The 17,720-nt window shown below is 44.1% G+C and overlaps 1 protein-coding gene across 1 annotated transcript; it reads right to left on the bottom strand.

The window, feature by feature from the left end:
- Positions 1–3,409: 3,409 nt before the first annotated feature.
- On the bottom strand, positions 3,410–12,864 carry RAB33B (RAB33B, member RAS oncogene family). The gene is made up of 3 exons (XM_040418465.1): positions 12,700–12,864; positions 7,736–8,000; positions 3,410–5,727 (listed from the first exon to the last, which is right to left on the bottom strand). Exons 2-3 carry the CDS (start codon positions 7,979–7,981, stop codon positions 5,293–5,295), a joined length of 681 nt encoding a protein of 226 aa, XP_040274399.1. The 5' UTR covers positions 7,982–8,000; positions 12,700–12,864; the 3' UTR covers positions 3,410–5,292.
- Positions 12,865–17,720: the final 4,856 nt, after the last annotated feature.

Genomic DNA, 17,720 nt, shown 5'->3' with positions numbered 1-17,720 from the left:
TAGGAACATACTGCTGGCTACTGTAAGGTAATGCTGGCGGTTTGGGAGGCGTTTTTTAGGTGACAGGTTCCCTTTAACGTGAGGCAGCAGGAAATAAACAAAAAGATGCTTGGACAGTATATTATACCTCCTACCTGTGTAGACAAATTTGATTGCAGAAATCTAGGTAGTCTGGTAAGGAAAAGTACCAGAACCCTGTTAAATCACAGTGCTTTCGTCTAAAGTTTCATGTTAAAGGAAACAAAAAAAATTCTGTACCATTTATTAGCAATTTTTTATTGGAATCTTTAAGTTCAGGGTAAGGCCATAATGACAATTAAAAAGAGGCATAAAGAAACCACAATGAGTTAGAGTAATGTTAATCTCCAAGCAGCAACTCCATGGTTGAACAGGTAAGCTTTGATCGAGGGCAAATGAGACCACTGATTGCACGTACTCTCAAAAGATAATACCAGAACAAGATAGTAGACATACATACTATAAAGACATTGCATAGTTTATGAACTTTTGGCAAATAAATACATAAAATGTGCATCCAGAGTTCCCTTTTAAATCAATAAATATAACTTTTAGTTATACATACTTTGAGACTTAAAGGGACTCTGCCAGCAGTTTTGACAGTTAAACTGCTAATAGCAGGCAGGGGAGAGCAGGACAAACATACCTTTTGTGAAGCTTTTCTTATCAGGAGCAGTAATAATATGAAGTTGTATTCTAATGGACAATACTCCTGCACACGCACTGGAGGCGGTGCTTCACTGTGAAGTGCTTTCTGCACTGAGATGCTTCACAGCCCCTCCCCTCTGAAGTAATGGTCTCCTGGTTGGATGCTACAGCTGTCACTCTGGGCAGAGGCAAGTGGATGTGAAGCAGCTCAATGCACCAAAGTTGCACAACATTTTTTATAATGATTGTTAATGGTGTCCCGTTGTGACTGCAGTATTTCACAGTGCGACACCATTAACAATTATAATAAAAAATGTTGAGTGACTTTGGTGCGACATGAGTGTCACTTGTAGCCCTAGCCTAAGAGTTCATATTCACACTACTCCTGATAATAAAAGCTCCACAAAATGTAGGCATGTTCTGCTCTTCCCAGCCCTATCCTAGTGCTCTCAGGCGTTTAGCATGGCCAAAACTGTTGAGATTCCCTTTAATGACAGTCATTAGTATTGATGTAGAATGAGAAATGATGGACAAAGCCATATTTAAATTATTTGCATTATATAACGGGATATCATATATACCATAAGAGAAATTATTAAAACTCTAAAAATAAAAGAAAACAGGTTGACAATTCAATACAAGGAATCTAGAAAACAGATCAGAGATAGCTTAACCAAATAAAAAGAAAATGCAGAAAAATCTAAATTTCAAGTAGTTTCTCATGCATTGAATAAAGTCTTATCCATATATTCTAAGTGCCAATCCCTTATTTTATAGTTCCCTTTAATTAAGTGCACCGAGTGCCTCAAAATACAAATTCCTCCGTTTTCTAGTTTTTACTGGAGACAGTATATCCTTAGTATAGGCCATCAATGTGTGATCGGTGAGGGTCCCATCTTGGGACACCTGCTGATCAGCAGAGTGAAGGGGTAGCGGTGCCCGTTACTGCAGTTAAGAACCTGTTCACTTGTGTACTAGACATCCACATTTGTATGGTCATATGGTTCTGATGATCTGTAGGGGCCCCAAGGAGAAGACCCCTTACCGATCACAAAATGATGGGCTAGGCCTGTTTAGGAATAATGACCCAAAATAAGATCAGAGGAATTTAAGATGCTGCAAGTTCGGATCACTAAATCCACAGTCGAGCATGGATTGGTGGGGGCTTAAATGTATCCACATTACAGCCATCTAAAAGATGCCTTAAGACTAAAGGATATGGACAGTTGGCTCAACTGCAGTGAAAGGTCCGTGTCATTCCAGCAAGCGCAGCTGCCCATTTGATCGCTGAACACCACTTCTAAATGTAATAGGTCAACACTGCTACAACATACATTAAAGAAGTACTCCTGCACACATTTTTTATCCTCTGACCTGTTAGAAAGGTACATGATGTAAACTGTAGTGAAGGTAATCTTCTTACCAGTGACTGAGTTATCCACTCCCTTCTGATCCTCAGTTGTGCCATGTGACCAACACTCTGACACTTCAAATATCACAGCATCTTATGTGTGTACAGGAAGCCAGCTTCTCTATGTATTCCTAAAACAGCCTCGGCATCAGTCTCATAGGAATGTCCTGTGTCAGTTGGAGATCAGTGTTCACATGACACAGCTGAGGATTAGAAGGGAGGTTATAACTCACCAATACAGTCACTGATAAGATTACCTTCACTACAGTTACATCATGTACCTTTCTAACTGGTCAAAGAATAAAAATGTTTGCAGGAGTGCTTCTTTAAGTGGTGTGACTTTCAAGGGTTCTGCAGCAGCTATCCTTAAAACGACCAGGGGCTTCAAACATTTGGGGAAAATGAATTTGACATACCACAAACAATGATTCCTTTCTGTCATATACACACACACGTGCACAATATTCGTTTTTACAGTCATACAGGTAGGGCAGGAATATGCAATAACACTTATAGTTTTCAATAATTCACCAGAACAGTTCTGTACCACATTCCCACAATACCATTATTATACATCAGGTAGTGCTTAGGACATAGTAAAGTGTGGTACTACACTGGCCTTGCAAATACAACTCCCAGGCTGTGCCAACAACGTGCCAGAAGAGTCACACACTGCATTTGGCTGTTTAGAGAAGATGTGTTAGCAGGTATCAAACATGAGTGAGAAAAGCTGATTTATGAAGTACTTCAGTCCCAGCGAGGTCTCTAAAATGATAACGGCCCACAGATAGCCATTAGCACTTGCACATTATCATCTAAATTCAGTAGGAATCTGCTTAAAAAGGCTATGGGCACCTTTGTGAGCAATATTGTTATCATTGCATTTTACCCATTTTTAGTTAAAAATCTATTTTTTCAATTGGTCATTAGTAAAAACGTTCAACAGTTTTTCCTCAACAGCTTTCACTTTCACTACATTTACAGACTATTGCTCTCTGCCTCACACTGAATCCATTGGGGAGCTGCTCTGAAGGCTCGATCTGCAGCTGTTAGTTCAGAACTCTTGACTGCTCATAAACACTTATTCTCAAGCCAATAAGAATATGGCTAAAAATCTGTGTTCCTGAGCTATTAGGAGTTTAGAGATAAGGGCTGCAAATCGAGCAGTCACAGCAGCTCCCCAATGGACCCAGTGTGAAGCAGAGAGAATTAGCCTAGAACTTTAGTGAAAATGAAAGCTATTGAGGTAAAAAAAAAACTGTTAAAATATTTAATAATGGAAAACTGAAATATATATATATTTTTTTTTATTAAAAAAAGATTTATTTTTTTTAACCTAAAATGAGTAAAATGCAATAATAAAAATACTGCTCCCAAAAGGTGCCCATAGCCTTTAAGCATTTCAGCTATGTATATAGACCTGAAATCAGTTCTTAACAGAACCAGAGGCGTCTATTACCTTCTTGGTTTTTATGGACTATATCAAATCATAGGAATATAAAAGGTTTTCCCACCCCCCTTTTTATGTTTTCATTTAAGCAAGAAATATACAATTCTTACTCCAACAGTTATGTGAAAGGAACCTTACTAAAAAATCTTGTATGGTACAAGGGGTTGTCTGGATAAAAATAAGTATTAGGCCCCATTCACACGACCATTTGATGGATGTGTCCATTTTGCGGACCACAAACAGTAGATCCGCAAAACATGGGTACTGGCCGCGTTGTCCCCACATTGCGGTGCGGACCCATTGACCGCAATAGGTCCACGATCCACACGTTGCAGTCGAAGATAGAACGTGTCCTATCCTTGTCGGCAACATGCAGATCGTGGACACACCTGTCACACGGTTGTGTTGATGGGGTCTTACTCAATTCACTGATCCCTCATCACTTCCATTCCAACACTTAGTGGATTCCCGCTGGTCTCTGCTTCCCTTTCCAGTCTCAACAAACAAGAAATGCCAGCTCAGCCAATTCACAACTGACGGGCTTAGCAGCAATTTCCACCCATTTTCTTGTGTAGTGACCAGAAAGTGGAGACCAGGTCCCTGCTGATAAGTGTGGCAACAGCAGCAGTGGGCGGCTGGTGAGATGAGTACAGCTTATTTTATTTTTTAGGAAGTTTTATCCCATTGAACATCCCCTTTAATACTTTGGAAATACTTTGCTTATATTTTCAACAAGACAAGTGTTCTAGCGCATCTCTATATATATTTTGAGCTATAAGACAAGGCTGGTTTAACCCAGTAGTCCCTGTTAACAATACATGTAAAATATTTAGTGCATTTTCTATCACAAGCAGACAGTAATATACTTGACATGAACGACACACATGAAGGTGTTAAAAATGACATTTAAAACGGTTGTGCTGAGATTTTCTATATGTTTTCAGTCCCTTTAAGATGGGAAATGAAAGCAACTCCTTAGATTAAGTAGTAAACTATTGTGAAGGACACAAGTACAAGGTAGACCATAAAACAGTAAGTTTGTGCTAGTCCTAGCTTGACTTCTTGGGTCTTGACAGTCACAGTCTGGGCAATGTAAAGAGGTTCTCTGGGTCTTTCTTCTTGGTTTCAAGAAACAGTTCAGCTTGTCTGGCTACATAAGAGGAAGGAAATGACCTTGTCTGACTCCAATCACTCACCATTACTCACAGTGACTTCTTAGAGTTTTACTTCAAATATAGAACCGTATGCAACTGTAGACCTGTCCCAACAGCAGCAATATGGTCACAGGCACATGGATCAATCTGCTATGGGCTAGGTCCGATTCCAACAAGGCACTACCAGCTTTCTGTGCACATAGCCTCTGTCCGACTGGAAGGGGGGGGGATGGGGAATAGACAAATGTAATGGAAAGACTAAAATACAGGGAAAAAAAGGTTAGAGAAATGCAGTTTAGGTGAAGTCAAACAGGAAAGCACATGGACATCGTACACTTTTCAGAATTAAAAATCACATTTAGCAAAAAAGGTTATGTAGTTTGAGGAAAGAAGAAAAAAAAATGCACAACTCGAACGATTGGGTTTCTGAAAAGTCCACGCTATAATAACGGTTACAATGAGGCTCAATGCAAGACCCCTGAATAGAACATGCCTTAACTTGACCTCCATAAAACCATGCATCTTCCTGGCGGTCTTGCCACCAAGCTGACTTCTACTTCAATGGAACTTGTAAAATGCTTCCTGCATTTGAGTCTGATAAAAACAGAAATCTAGCAACCGCACGGAAAGGAGGTCTTGGCTCCAGAATTAAGCTCTACTGTATTCTCTGGCGGCTGACTCAAGACCAGTGGCTTGTGACTCTTCAGCTTGTGTGCCAGTGTCATGAATATAGCCTCAACGTGGTCATTGGTATTCTTGGCGGAGGTTTCAAACATTGGCATGCTGTGTAAGTCAGCAAACTTTTGAGCTAAGTCAGTGGGTACTTGAATAGAGTCCTTTAGGTCACACTTATTGCCGACCAGAATGCGGGGCACATCATTGGTAAGTAAATGCCGCTTGCACTCCTCTATCCAGGCTGGTAGACTATGGAAACTTGCCATATTGGTGATGTCGTACACAAAAACCACAGCATGTACATTCCTATAGTAATGCTGGACCATGCTCTTGCGGAAGCGTTCTTGACCAGCCGTGTCCCATAGCTGAATCTGCAAAATAAGGCACAAATAAAAGGTCTTGCAATAAACAGACCTGACAGTATTACATGAAAAAAATTAAAATACTAATGCGGTAGTAATTTTACAAATTGATAGCCTTCCTTAAAGTGGTTGTGCCAAGTTTTTAAGTTAAGTTATCCCTTATCCACAGGATAAGGGATAAATAACTGATTGGTGGGGGTCCGACCGCTGGGACTCCCACCTATCCCAAGAACAAGTGTCCCATTCCCTTAATCTGATGAAGTGGCAGGTTAAGCACGCACCCTTTCTTTGCATTCATTCTCTATGGGACCACTGAAAGTAGCTAAGCGCTGTACTCTGCTATCTCCAGCAGTACCATAGAGAATGAACGCTTCATCAGATCAAGGGAACGGGACCCCTGTTCTCGGGATCGGTGTGGTTCCCAGCGGTTGGACCCCCACTGATCAGTTAATTAGATCAAAACTTGGCTAAATCACTTTAAACAGGACCTAACATGTCACAAAAGGTATGTAGCAGTATCTTCCATGACTCCATGCTTTTTTTTTCCTCTTAGCCTCCCACAATCAACAGTTAGTTTCGGTGGCTGATACCAGTGAAATGTCAGGTGGGTGTCAATAGCTATGCGCTGGGGGCCACCAGCATGACAATTCACTGCTATTGGGCCATGGAACTAACAGTGTAATAATGACCGAGGAGCCTAGGAGAAAAAAAATAATTGCTGGAGACATTGAAGATACCGCTGCACAGGTATGCAGCCAGGTGGACTTCTCTAAGGACATGACAAGTGATCTTTAAGTGGAACAGTCACTAGATTTGGGGCTTTAAACTACCAGCATGTTGTTATTTAGCTGTTAAAACACTGAGTGTGAAAACCGGCGGTTCCAAGATTAGGTAGTAAAAGAACTTGTAATTAAGGGTCCATTGACACGACCGAATCCATTTTTGCGTCCGCAAATTGCAGATCCACAAAACACAGATACTGGCCATGTGCATTCTGCATTTGTGGATCGGAACGTCCTGATCTATGATCGAACGTATCCTATTCTTGTCGGACAAGAATAGGATATGTTCTATCTTTTTTGCAGGGCCACGGAATGGAAGTGCGGATGTGGACAGCACACAGTGTGTTGTCCACATGTTTTGCAGCCCCATTGAATGCATGGGTCCACATCTGATCCGCAAATTGCGGAACGGACGCAGACAGAAAAATACAGTTGTGTGAATCGGCCCTTACCAGAGATGAGTCCAGTGGCATTGGATGCCTTGTGCAGATGAAGCCAAGGACACGACACCTCAATTCAGTGAGCATTCAGGTGGTTTGGTGGCCCAATACCAAGTGACAGGTTACAGGCGAATATAAAAAAAACAGCTGCCTTCTTCCAGAAAGAGCGCCATTCTTGTCAATAGGCTGGTGTTGCAGTATTCACTTTAATGGGGCTTAAATACCAGACCCAGCTCATGGACAAGACTGTTTATGAAGAAAGCGGTCCGTAAAAAATACGGATGACGTCAGTGTGCATTCCGTATTTTGCGGAACGAAACAGCTGGACCCTGATAGAATGGTACTATCCTTGTCCGTAATGCGAGCAATAATAAGACACGTTCTACTTTTTTGCGTAACGAACATATGGAAATGGAACGCACACGGAGTAACATCAGTTTTTTTTTGCAGACCCATTGAAATGAACGGTCCTGCATATGGTCCACAAAAAACATGGAACAGACACTGAAAGAAAATACGTTTATGTGCATGAGCCCTTATCTTGTTCCCTAGAACGCCAACATGTAGACACATTATGAGGAGGTGCAGATCCTGTGTACATTCAATATATGGTTTGCAAATCAGACACAAGGACTGGAAAATCTAAGCTGCTCCAATATCTGGAGATGCCCACCATGCTACCATCTGAGAAAATGATGGACATCAGCACTGTGGTAGAAGAGTTACATCCAGATTCAACATTAGATATTTCCCAGCCTTCTCTCTTTCACCATTCATTCATGCACTCATCATTACCTTTATTCTTTCTCCATCTATATCTACACACCTCTCCCTAAAGTCCACACCGATGGTGGCCTCTGTCCGTTCAGGGAAATAGCTTGTGCAGAAGCGATACGTCAGGCAGGTCTTCCCCACATTGGAGTCACCAATCACAATGATCTTAAAAATCCTGGCACGGGTAGATCCATAAGAACACGTGCTGCTGATACTCGCTTCCAAGGAAGATTCAAGTCCTCTGTCTCCACCAGTGGCTGAAGACATATTTACCCACAGGCAAATGCTGTCAAAGAAATGATGAGAGTATAAGTCATGTGGACTGAAATGGCAAGTCGAGCCTACGCCAAGGCCGGCAGGAATACAGAATCAATGTGTGACAAGGAACAACTGCTGAAGACAGCAAGCGACAGGCAAGAGAGGCGGAAAAGGACATAAAGGAGTTCTTATACATAGGTTCTAAGCATCTAGAACCGAATACTTGTAATAAGCTTTGGCGCCGGAGCTTGGGTTAAAGGGGCTATCCAAGGTAATAAAACATAAAAATAAAAAACCCAAAAATGACTTTCATACATGCTAGAAAGCTGAAGGTTCAACACTATTTCACCCCCCCCCCCCCATATACAGTTAAAACCAGAAGTTTACATACACTATAAAAAATAAAAATAAAAACACATATGAATGTTTTTCTCAATATCTGACATGAAATCAGAATAAACCTTTCCTGTTTTTGCTCAATTAGGTTTAGCATAATTATTATTATTTGCCAAATGCCAGAATAATGAGAGAATGTTTTAAGGCATTTTTATTACTTTCTGCAATGTCAAAAGTTTACATACACTAAGATTACTATGCCTTATAAACAATTCTGGACTGCCCATAGGATGACGTCATGTGTTTGGAAGATTCGGTTAGGTTTGTTGGCAGCATCTGAGTTAATTAGAGTCACACCTGTGGATGTAATTACATGCACACCTGAAACACACTGCTTATCTGTGTAGCATCATGGGAAAGTCTAAAGAAATCAGCCAAGATATCAGGAAGAGAATTGTGGACTGGCACAAGTCTGGCTCAACCTTGGGTGCCATTTCAAGATACCTGAAGGTGCCTCATTCATGTGTACAAACAATTATACGCACAAGTACAAGTGCAAAGCCATCATACCGCTCATGAAGGAGACGGGTTCTGTGTCCCAGAGATGAACGTGCTTTGGTCCGACATGTGCATATCAACCCAAGAACAAAAGCAAAAGACTTTGTGAAGATGATGGCAGAAGCTGGTAAGATTGTGTCAATATCCACAGTGAAACGAGTACTGTGTCAACATGGGCTGAAAGGCCCCTCTACCAGGAAGAAGCCATTACTCCAAAAGAAACATAAAGCCAGATTAATGTGTTTGCAAATGCACACAGGAACAAAGACCTACATTTTTGGAGACATGGCCTGTGGTCTGATGAAACTAAAATTGAACTTTTTGGCCATAATGACCATCGGTAAGTTTGGAGGAAAAAGAGAGAAGCTTGGAAGACTAAGAACACCATCCCAACTGTGAAACACGGGGGTGGCAGCATCATGTTGTGGGGTGGTTTTGCTGCATGAGGAAAGAAGATTATATAAAAATACTGAAGCAACATCTCAAGACATCAGCCAGGAAGTTAAAGCTTGGGCGGAAATGTGTCTTCCAAATGGACAATGACCCGAAGCATACTGCCAAACTGATTATAAAGTGGCTTAAGGATAACAAAGTCAATCTTTTGGAGTGGCCATCACAAAGCCCTGATCTCAATCCTATTGAAAATGCATGGGCAAAGCTGAAAAGGCAGGTGCGAGCAAGGCGACCAACAAAAATGGCTTAGTTACACCAGTTCTGTCAGGAGGAATGGGCCCAAATTCCGACCAACTATTGTGAGAAGCTTGTGAAAGGATATCCAAAACACTTGACCCAAGTCATACAGTTTAAGGGCAATGGTACCAAATATTAATGAAATGTATGTAAACTTTTGACTTTGCAGAAGGTAATAAAAATGCTTTAAAACATTCTCTCTCTCATTATTCTGGCATTTGGCAAATAATAATAATTATGCTAAACCTAATTGACCAAAAACAGGAAAGGTTTATTCTGGTTTTATGTCAGATATTGAGAAAAACATGCATGTGTGTCTTTTTATATAGAGTATGTAAACTTCTGGTTTCAACTGTACATGCACACTGGTCCTGCCCAAGGGTGCATATGTGCTTTCAATGGGAAGGGGGAATAGGATGCTAGACACCTTTGGCAGCAAAGGGATGAGTCATACAGAAATCCAATACGCCTGAGCCTGACCCTTCTTCCCCTCATCTTGCCTCTAGGAAGAGGCGGGACACCCCCAGACACATTAGATGGGTGGCCTTTTTTCCTGACAATCGTCTAATATGTTTGACCACGTGTAGAGACAAAGGTTGTATCATTGTGTGCTTGAAGCTTCCATAGAAAAGCTGAGAGTTGCCCATTTTTTTGCAACTTCATGCTTCTGCAATTTCTTAGCACTCCGAAAATGTAGTCATGTACTCTTCAAAGCCACTTACAGTACTTCCTCCTCTGTGCCACTCCATCTAACACACTGCACATGTACAATCTACTCTGAGCTCCACCGACCCAATAATCTACATCTCCCTTCACTGGCCACTATCGCTCAGCAAATCCATTTCAAAACATTTAGGGTATGGCCATATGGGGGTGGCTGGCCGCACGGCTTTGTGGGTCACTGTGCGCCCATAATAATGACTGCTGAATAAACAATCGGTTTCTAATGAGTTAACAGAACACAGCCGCGGCTTACGCGGACGTGTGGCGCTTGGGTCACACCCTCACCATGTTGTCTTACCCCAACGGTGATCTACAAGGCCGTCCATGGTCTGTCTCCTCCATACACCTCTGACCTAATCTGCTACCTCACCACAAGTCATCTCCAGCTGACAAGACCTCCTCTGCTCCTCATATCATCACTGAGATTTCTTGGCCATCCAGTGCCCGCGTCCTTTCCAGCAAACAACCCATACTTGTCAAACTATTTCTATACGTTGGGTTACTTTGTATTTTGCTTGTATCTGTCCACTGATCGACGGCCTTTAGGATGTTAGAAGAGGTTTTTACTTCTCCTGCTACATCTAATGTAGGTTTCAAAATGTTTTTTCCTGGTCTGGTCCTGTCAGCTTATGGAGGTAGTTTAATTTAAAGTTTTTTTGGGGAATTCAATATAAATCCGGATCACGTCTGATCAGTGGGGCTCTGCCTCCCGGAACTTCTGCCTATCAGCCATTTGAAGATGTTGTGGTCCTTCAGTGAGCACTACAGCCTCTTCTAGGCCACTGACTTTACGTTAGTTGGTCACATGGTTTATTTACAGCTCAGTCCCTATTAAGTGAATGGGCGTGTGCTGCAGTACCAAGTGCAGCCACTATACAATGTACGGCGCTGTGCTTGGCATTCTGTAAGGAGACTGCAGCGCTCACTGGAGTGCCGCGGCCTCTTTAAACTTCTGATTGGCAGAGTGCTGGTAGTTGGACCCCTGCTGAACTGATACGCTAGGATATGCCATCACTTTAAGATTAGTATGGGTCCAAATTCTGCCCCTTCCGATTCTACATCAGTACTGTGGCCCCATTGTTTTGCCCTGTACAGTGACACTCCAGGCAACCAACCGCCACAGCTGATTCAGGACCGCTGGGTGTCCCATAGGTCAGATAAAAAGAGACGGCATACCCTAACAATGGGAATACAGACTGGCAGATAGATGTAAGAGGTTTTAATGGTGCTGCACCACGTATGCAATGTACATAAGGCTCTGTTCACTTTAGCATCACGGCCTTAGCTTAGAACGAAGTCCTAATAGCCATGCCAGATCAATTTTAACAGTTTCATACAAACTTGATGGATTTGTAATCAGGTTCAACTATTTTTGAGGGCAGACTGATCTATTTTTGCACAGGCAGTCCTGAGAAAACTGCAAAAAATGTGAATGTGAACAACGTAGATCAGGCATCCTCAAACTGCAGCCCTCCAGCTGTTGTAAAACTACAACTCCCACAATGCCCTGCTGTAGGCTGATACCTGTAGGCTGTTCGGGCATGCTGGGAGTTGCAGTTTTGCAACAGCTGGAGGGCCGCAGTTTGAAGATGCCTGGCGTAGATGATGTTCTAGCACCTTAATGGCAGAGGGTAAGGAGGCCTTGCATGAAGCAGGGTACAGCCATAGACGTGAACAGACCCTAGGCACTACAGATAAAGCAGCGTAATTTTTTTTTAAAATAAGTAAATAAATGACAGTCTAAAACATGATAAGTTAATGTTTGGTGCGCATAGTAAAAATGGCCGTTCTGTGGTGTAGAGGAAGGGTCCATTGCTGATGACAAGCTGGCCAGTCATGAACCTGGGCCCAGGGGCGCACCACCAATAAGGCGAGGCGATTGCCTCAGGCAGCACCAGGTAGGGACAAGAGGGGGCAGCAGAAGGGGGGTTACCCGTTTCTGCAATATAGTATTGGGAAGCACAGTGGGCACAGTATGAGGCACTGCATTACCCTGTATGTTGTGTAGCGCTGTATGTAATGTCTTCCAAGTATGTCTAACAGTAGGAAGGGGTTAGGTTAAGAAATTGGCAAATTGGGGGGGGGGGGGGGGGGCACTGTTTCAGTTTTCGCCTCAGGCAGCAGAAAGGCTAGGTGCACCCCTGGGCCACTATACTACACCACTGTTAAGATCTCCCCCATCAGTACACAGGGGCCATTTATAATTCCATTCATCATGACAGCAGTGCAATCTTTCCTATGTGTCAGGAAAACATATGTTACTATTATCAGGATGCTGGTAACCGTGGCAACAGCCGGGTGCAGAACAGGTGGCCGGGGACGGGACCAGAGGGCAGCACTGGCGGGGTGCTGGCACCAAGCGGCGCACAGCTGGAGCGCGTCCACGTACACAGGCCGGGGACGCGCCCACAGTTACTCACCTAGAGGGGCTGGTATGGAGCCGCTGAGCCTGGCACCCCGAAAAACCGCTCACCAGGGGTGTAGGGAATGACGGGGGTTCTAACAAAAAGCGACCGGCCTTTCTCCTCGCTGCCTCTACCGCTGAGTAGCCGGCTGCTTTGGCATTTGTTCGCCCCTCCTGCCTTGGCTACGTCACCGTCGCTGCCTCCGCCCTGCTGGTGGATGATAAACAAAGTCGCCATATTTGAACTGGGCAGAGCTAATATGACTAATAGTCTCTTTGCCCAAAAGAAAGATGGCTGTGCGGAATGTTACGTCATCATCCTGCTACAGACGGGCGGGGCGTGAGTCCTGCAGAGAGTGGAGTGAGCATGGGCACTCTGTGTCTGCATCCTGAGGCTGGCACATGGAGCTCCTGATGGCATGGCCCATAATATGTGGAGCTGCTTTCTAGGTTTAGTGCTCCTCACACTGGCACCTGTAGTACAGGGGCAGCCACCCATTACACAGATGAATGCATGTACAGTGGCTTTCTGAACTACTTTCCGGCCATATGATGGTTCAGTTGTGTGAACAGCAGTGGGAACGAGTGGAGCGAGCTGAGAATACAAATGTCAAAGTGTAGTCGTATCACAGTTGTCATTGCCTTATAGAACGGACAGGGATCGTCTTCATGAGTCCAGTTTTAGGGTTCACCCATGTGCCATATCCTACAACCTTTATGGTGGACACAGAGGGAGTCATTTATCAAACTGGTGTAAAGTAGAACTGGTTGCCCATAGCAACCAATCAGATTCCACCTTTCATTTTGGACAGCTTCTTTGGAAAATGAAAGGTGGAATCTGATTCGTTGCTATGGGCAACTAAGCCAGTTATACTTTTTACCAGTTTGATAAATGATCCCAAGAATGTCCATGTTGTCCGTAGATAGCCTCTATGTAATGCTGGCCATGTGATGATCGTGCATGCTTGCGGACCTTTGACGGAAGGGCTCTGGGAGGCCTGTGCCCCCTTGTCGGATGATATTATTTGTTCATTGCCCTGTCCCCCTGAATACACTTTTGGGTGCTGCATCTAATGACGCAGTATCCCAGCACTACATACCTTTAAAGGGACACTGACAGGCGAAATCAGCATATATAGTTAGATATATCACATTACAGGTCTTATAGAGTCTTTTAAAAGCATATAAGTATCCCCCCTGTCCACCTTATAAAGAGCAAAATATAAAGTTTTTATAACCTGCATCTACGGTCAGCAATCTGCCCAAGGGGCGGCGTTTCATGTGAAAATGCGCCCAGCCAGCCTTCCCAACTGCCGTTCTTAAGCCCCGCCCAGCTCATCATTATTCACTTCGCTGGGCGGGGCTAGAACTCTCCCCAGTCCCGATCCTGCGCAATTCAATCCTCCCGGCATCGCTCATGCCCAATCTTCTGCGCCTGCGCCCCGCCGTGCCGTCGGACGCACTATAATTAACCCCTTATATGATGTGAGTGAGCAGCGCTCTGAAGCGCTGCTCTGAACAGTGCATGGCTGAGGCTGCAGCTGCCTCAGCCATGCACTGTTCAGAGCAGCGCTTCAGAGCGCTGCTCACTCACATCATATAAGGGGTTAATTATAGTGCGTCCGACGGCGGGGCGCAGGCGCAGAAGATTGGGCATGAGCAATGCCGGGAGGATTGAATTGCGCAGGATCGGGACTGGGGAGAGTTCTAGCCCCGCCCAGCGAAGTGAATAATGCTGGGCGGGGCTTAAGAACGGCAGTTGGGAATGCTGGCTGGGCGCATTTTCACATGAAACGCCGCCCCTTGGGCAGATTGCTGACCGCAGATGCAGGTTATAAAACTTTATATTTCGCTCTTTATAAGGTGGACAGGGGGGATACTTATATGCTTTTAAAAGACTGTATAAGACCTGTAATGTGATATATCTAACTATATATGCTGATTTCGCCTGTCAGTGTCCCTTTAAAGTACTTAGATGGTGTTAAAGCAGAGTAAGGTGCTGAGCCCCCTTACCATGGGTGTGTCCTGTCTGTACACCAGTAAAAACTCTAAACGCCCCACCTTTTCTAGACATTTTGAGCGTCGTCAAGGTGTAAACATCTGTTCATTTTGGCGCAAAATTAATAATGAATTTGTCCAAATTGATTTGTGACATAAAGGAGCAACTTCCACCAGGAAAATGTGCCCTGTCACCTCTCAACCTTTTTTATTTTCATTCAAAAGAGTACATGCTAAAAGTCTACGGGGGGAACATGATGTCTCATGTAATACCCCTTAAAAACCACGGGCGAATCTAAATGCCACTCGGTCACGAGGGGAATAAAGAAAACAAGAGGGATGGGGGGCGCACAATAGGATAGTACGTTCAATACAAAATAAATTGATTGAAAGATAAAGGGGCTCACCTTTTAGGGTTGTGCTAGAAATAGGCACAACTCTATTGTAGACTTATAAGCATATAGACCCTTAAAGGGATTCTGTCACCTGCTTTTAGCATTTTAAGCTGTCACCATCGCTATGTTCACTAAAGTACCTTATTTCCAGCAGTCTTCTTTTTACTTTATTTCGTTTTGTACTTTTGATATAAAAGCGCTTTTTATGATATGCTAATGAGGGTCCAAGGTGCCCAGAGGGGTGTTTTTTTCCCTCTCCGGTGCCCAGTGACGCCCCCCTGCAGTGCCCAAGAACGCCTCCTGATCCTGAAATAACCTCCCACAGCCCGGAAAACGGTTCCGCCCCCTACCCACGTCATCGTCTACCTTATAGAAATGCCCTGTCCTTCTTCCTGTCGGCGGCCAGAAAACTTGCGCAGGCGCAGTACCACCTGCGGCCTGCGCCTGTGCGATCATCAACCTCCTGAGGGCAACAGCCTCAAAAGTCTCACTGGGCATGCGCCGAGCCCAGTGATGTAACCTGAGCGCTGTTGCCCTGAGGAGGTTGATGATCGTGCAGGCCGCAGGCGGTACTGCGCCTGCGCGAGTTTTCTGGCCGCCGTCAGGAAGGAGGACGGGGCATTTCTAGAAGGTAAGACTATGACGTGGGGAGGGGGCGGAACCGTTTTCCGGGCTGTGGGAGGTTATTTCAGGATCAGGAGGCGTTCTTGGGCACTGCAGGGGGGCGTCACTGGGCACCGGAGAGGGAAAAAAACACCCCTCTGGGCACCTTGGACCCTCATTAGCATATCATAAAAAGGGCTTTTTTATCAAAAGGACCAAACGAAATCAAGTAAAAAGAAGACTGCTGGAAATAAGGTACATAGCGATGGTGACAGCTTAAAATGCTAAAAGTAGGTGACAGATTCCCTTTAAGATCCAGGAATGCAGCCGCAGAAGGAATTTCTTTGGGATCGGATGCCCAATCCCCCAAAGGGTGCTTGTAGGAAAGGAAGTTCTGGACCAGACCTTCTTTCCTCATGTAATACCCCTGTCAGAAAAGACTTGCTCCCTTTTCTGCTCTTTCAAGGTGTCCTTATTAGGACTGTAGCAGACTGAAATGGGGCACTGCAGGCGGACTGGCCATAGACCATACAGGGAAATTATTAGGGAGCCACCCCAGGCCTCCTCATAGCCACCAGCCAGGTATATAACGATCTTATGCTCTCAATATTAATTAAATGGGTTCTCTGGCTTGTCCTAAAAAATGAGTGCAAAATCTAACCTGAGGAGAGCATATTGGGAGAGACCTACGTACCTCCAGCAGCGTTAAAAGGATCCTGATGACGTCCATGTGTTTTCCACATCCGTATGTCATTTCTGCAAAACATAGAACATGTTTTATTCTGGTCCTCAAAATAAAGACCCCGAACCCGTAGAAGTCAATGGGTCTGCAATAATAATCTGTGTCACACACGGACAGTGTCCTTATTTAGCAGAACTTGGGGGGTACTATGTCTCCTTGGGGAGAGAGAAGACACACATGCTCCTCTGGAATTCTGGGAAGGAAGGGATACAAATGAGCTCTTAACCAGCTCTGTCTCTAATGCCACCAGATGTAAGGCAGCTATCCTATAAGTCAGTGTTCAACCCTTTAACTAGGCCTTAAGACATGAATCGGATATTAAATAAGTGAGCACCTCATCTGCAGACAGCTGTTTCGGGGTGATTGCCCCTCATCAGTGCAGAGCAGAGAGTACTGGCTAAACTGGCTGAGAGGCCTAAGTCAGGATTTGGGGGGGTACTATCTCTCCTAGCAGATGCACAAGTTGTAGACCACAAAACGGTTACGGTTGTGTGCATTAGAATCTATATACACACTTCAGCAGATAATATTATACAAGATAAGGCCTCATGCACACAAACGTATTTTGTTTCCGTGTCCGTTCCGTTTTTTTCCAGATATGATGCGGACCCATTCATTTCCGCATTAGTATGTCCGTTCCGTAGCCCCGCAAAAAAAATTGAACATGTCCTAATCTTGTCCGTTTTGCGGACAAGGATAGGCATTGTTACAATGGATCCGCAAAAAAAACGGATGACATACTGCAAAACACATACGGTCATGTGCATGTAGCCTAAGATAGATCTTGTATGCTTATGCCTGCTGAGCTGTGTATCTAATCCTATCTTGTATAGTCTGATGCCCAGACAGGCGGAAAAAAAGCACAGACATGAAAAACAGGTATTGGGGGCGTATGTATGGTGAGGGGTGTTAGGAGCACATAAAAATAATCTTGACTTTGGGACTGTACAACCTCTTTAATTTAGGAGCAACAGGTACTTATGCACCTGGTCAGCAGCTGCAGATGTCCTCCTGAACTCAAATGTATTGCCATCCTCAAGACGATGATACAGTTTCATACTGTTGCGTGGGAGGCAGTATTTTTTTCTGCTCTGTGGTATTTGGTTCTGCTGGGGCGGTAATTTGTGCTGCACTATTAATGTAGGAGCATCACGCACTTTTGCACCTGGCCAACAGCCAAAGGTGGCCTCCTGAATTCAAGTGTATTAGTGTCCTCAGGACAGTGTTACAGTTGAATACTGTGGCGCAGGCTGCAGTATTCTGTGCTGCACAGTGGTATTTGATTTTGCTGGGTCAGTA

The sequence above is a fragment of the Bufo bufo genome, chromosome 2, assembly GCF_905171765.1.
Source record: "Bufo bufo chromosome 2, aBufBuf1.1, whole genome shotgun sequence".
In the NCBI taxonomy this organism is placed as follows: Eukaryota; Metazoa; Chordata; class Amphibia; order Anura; family Bufonidae; genus Bufo; species Bufo bufo.
Note: the sequence above shows the minus strand (reverse complement) of the source record. Positions and strands in the feature narration are given on the sequence as shown.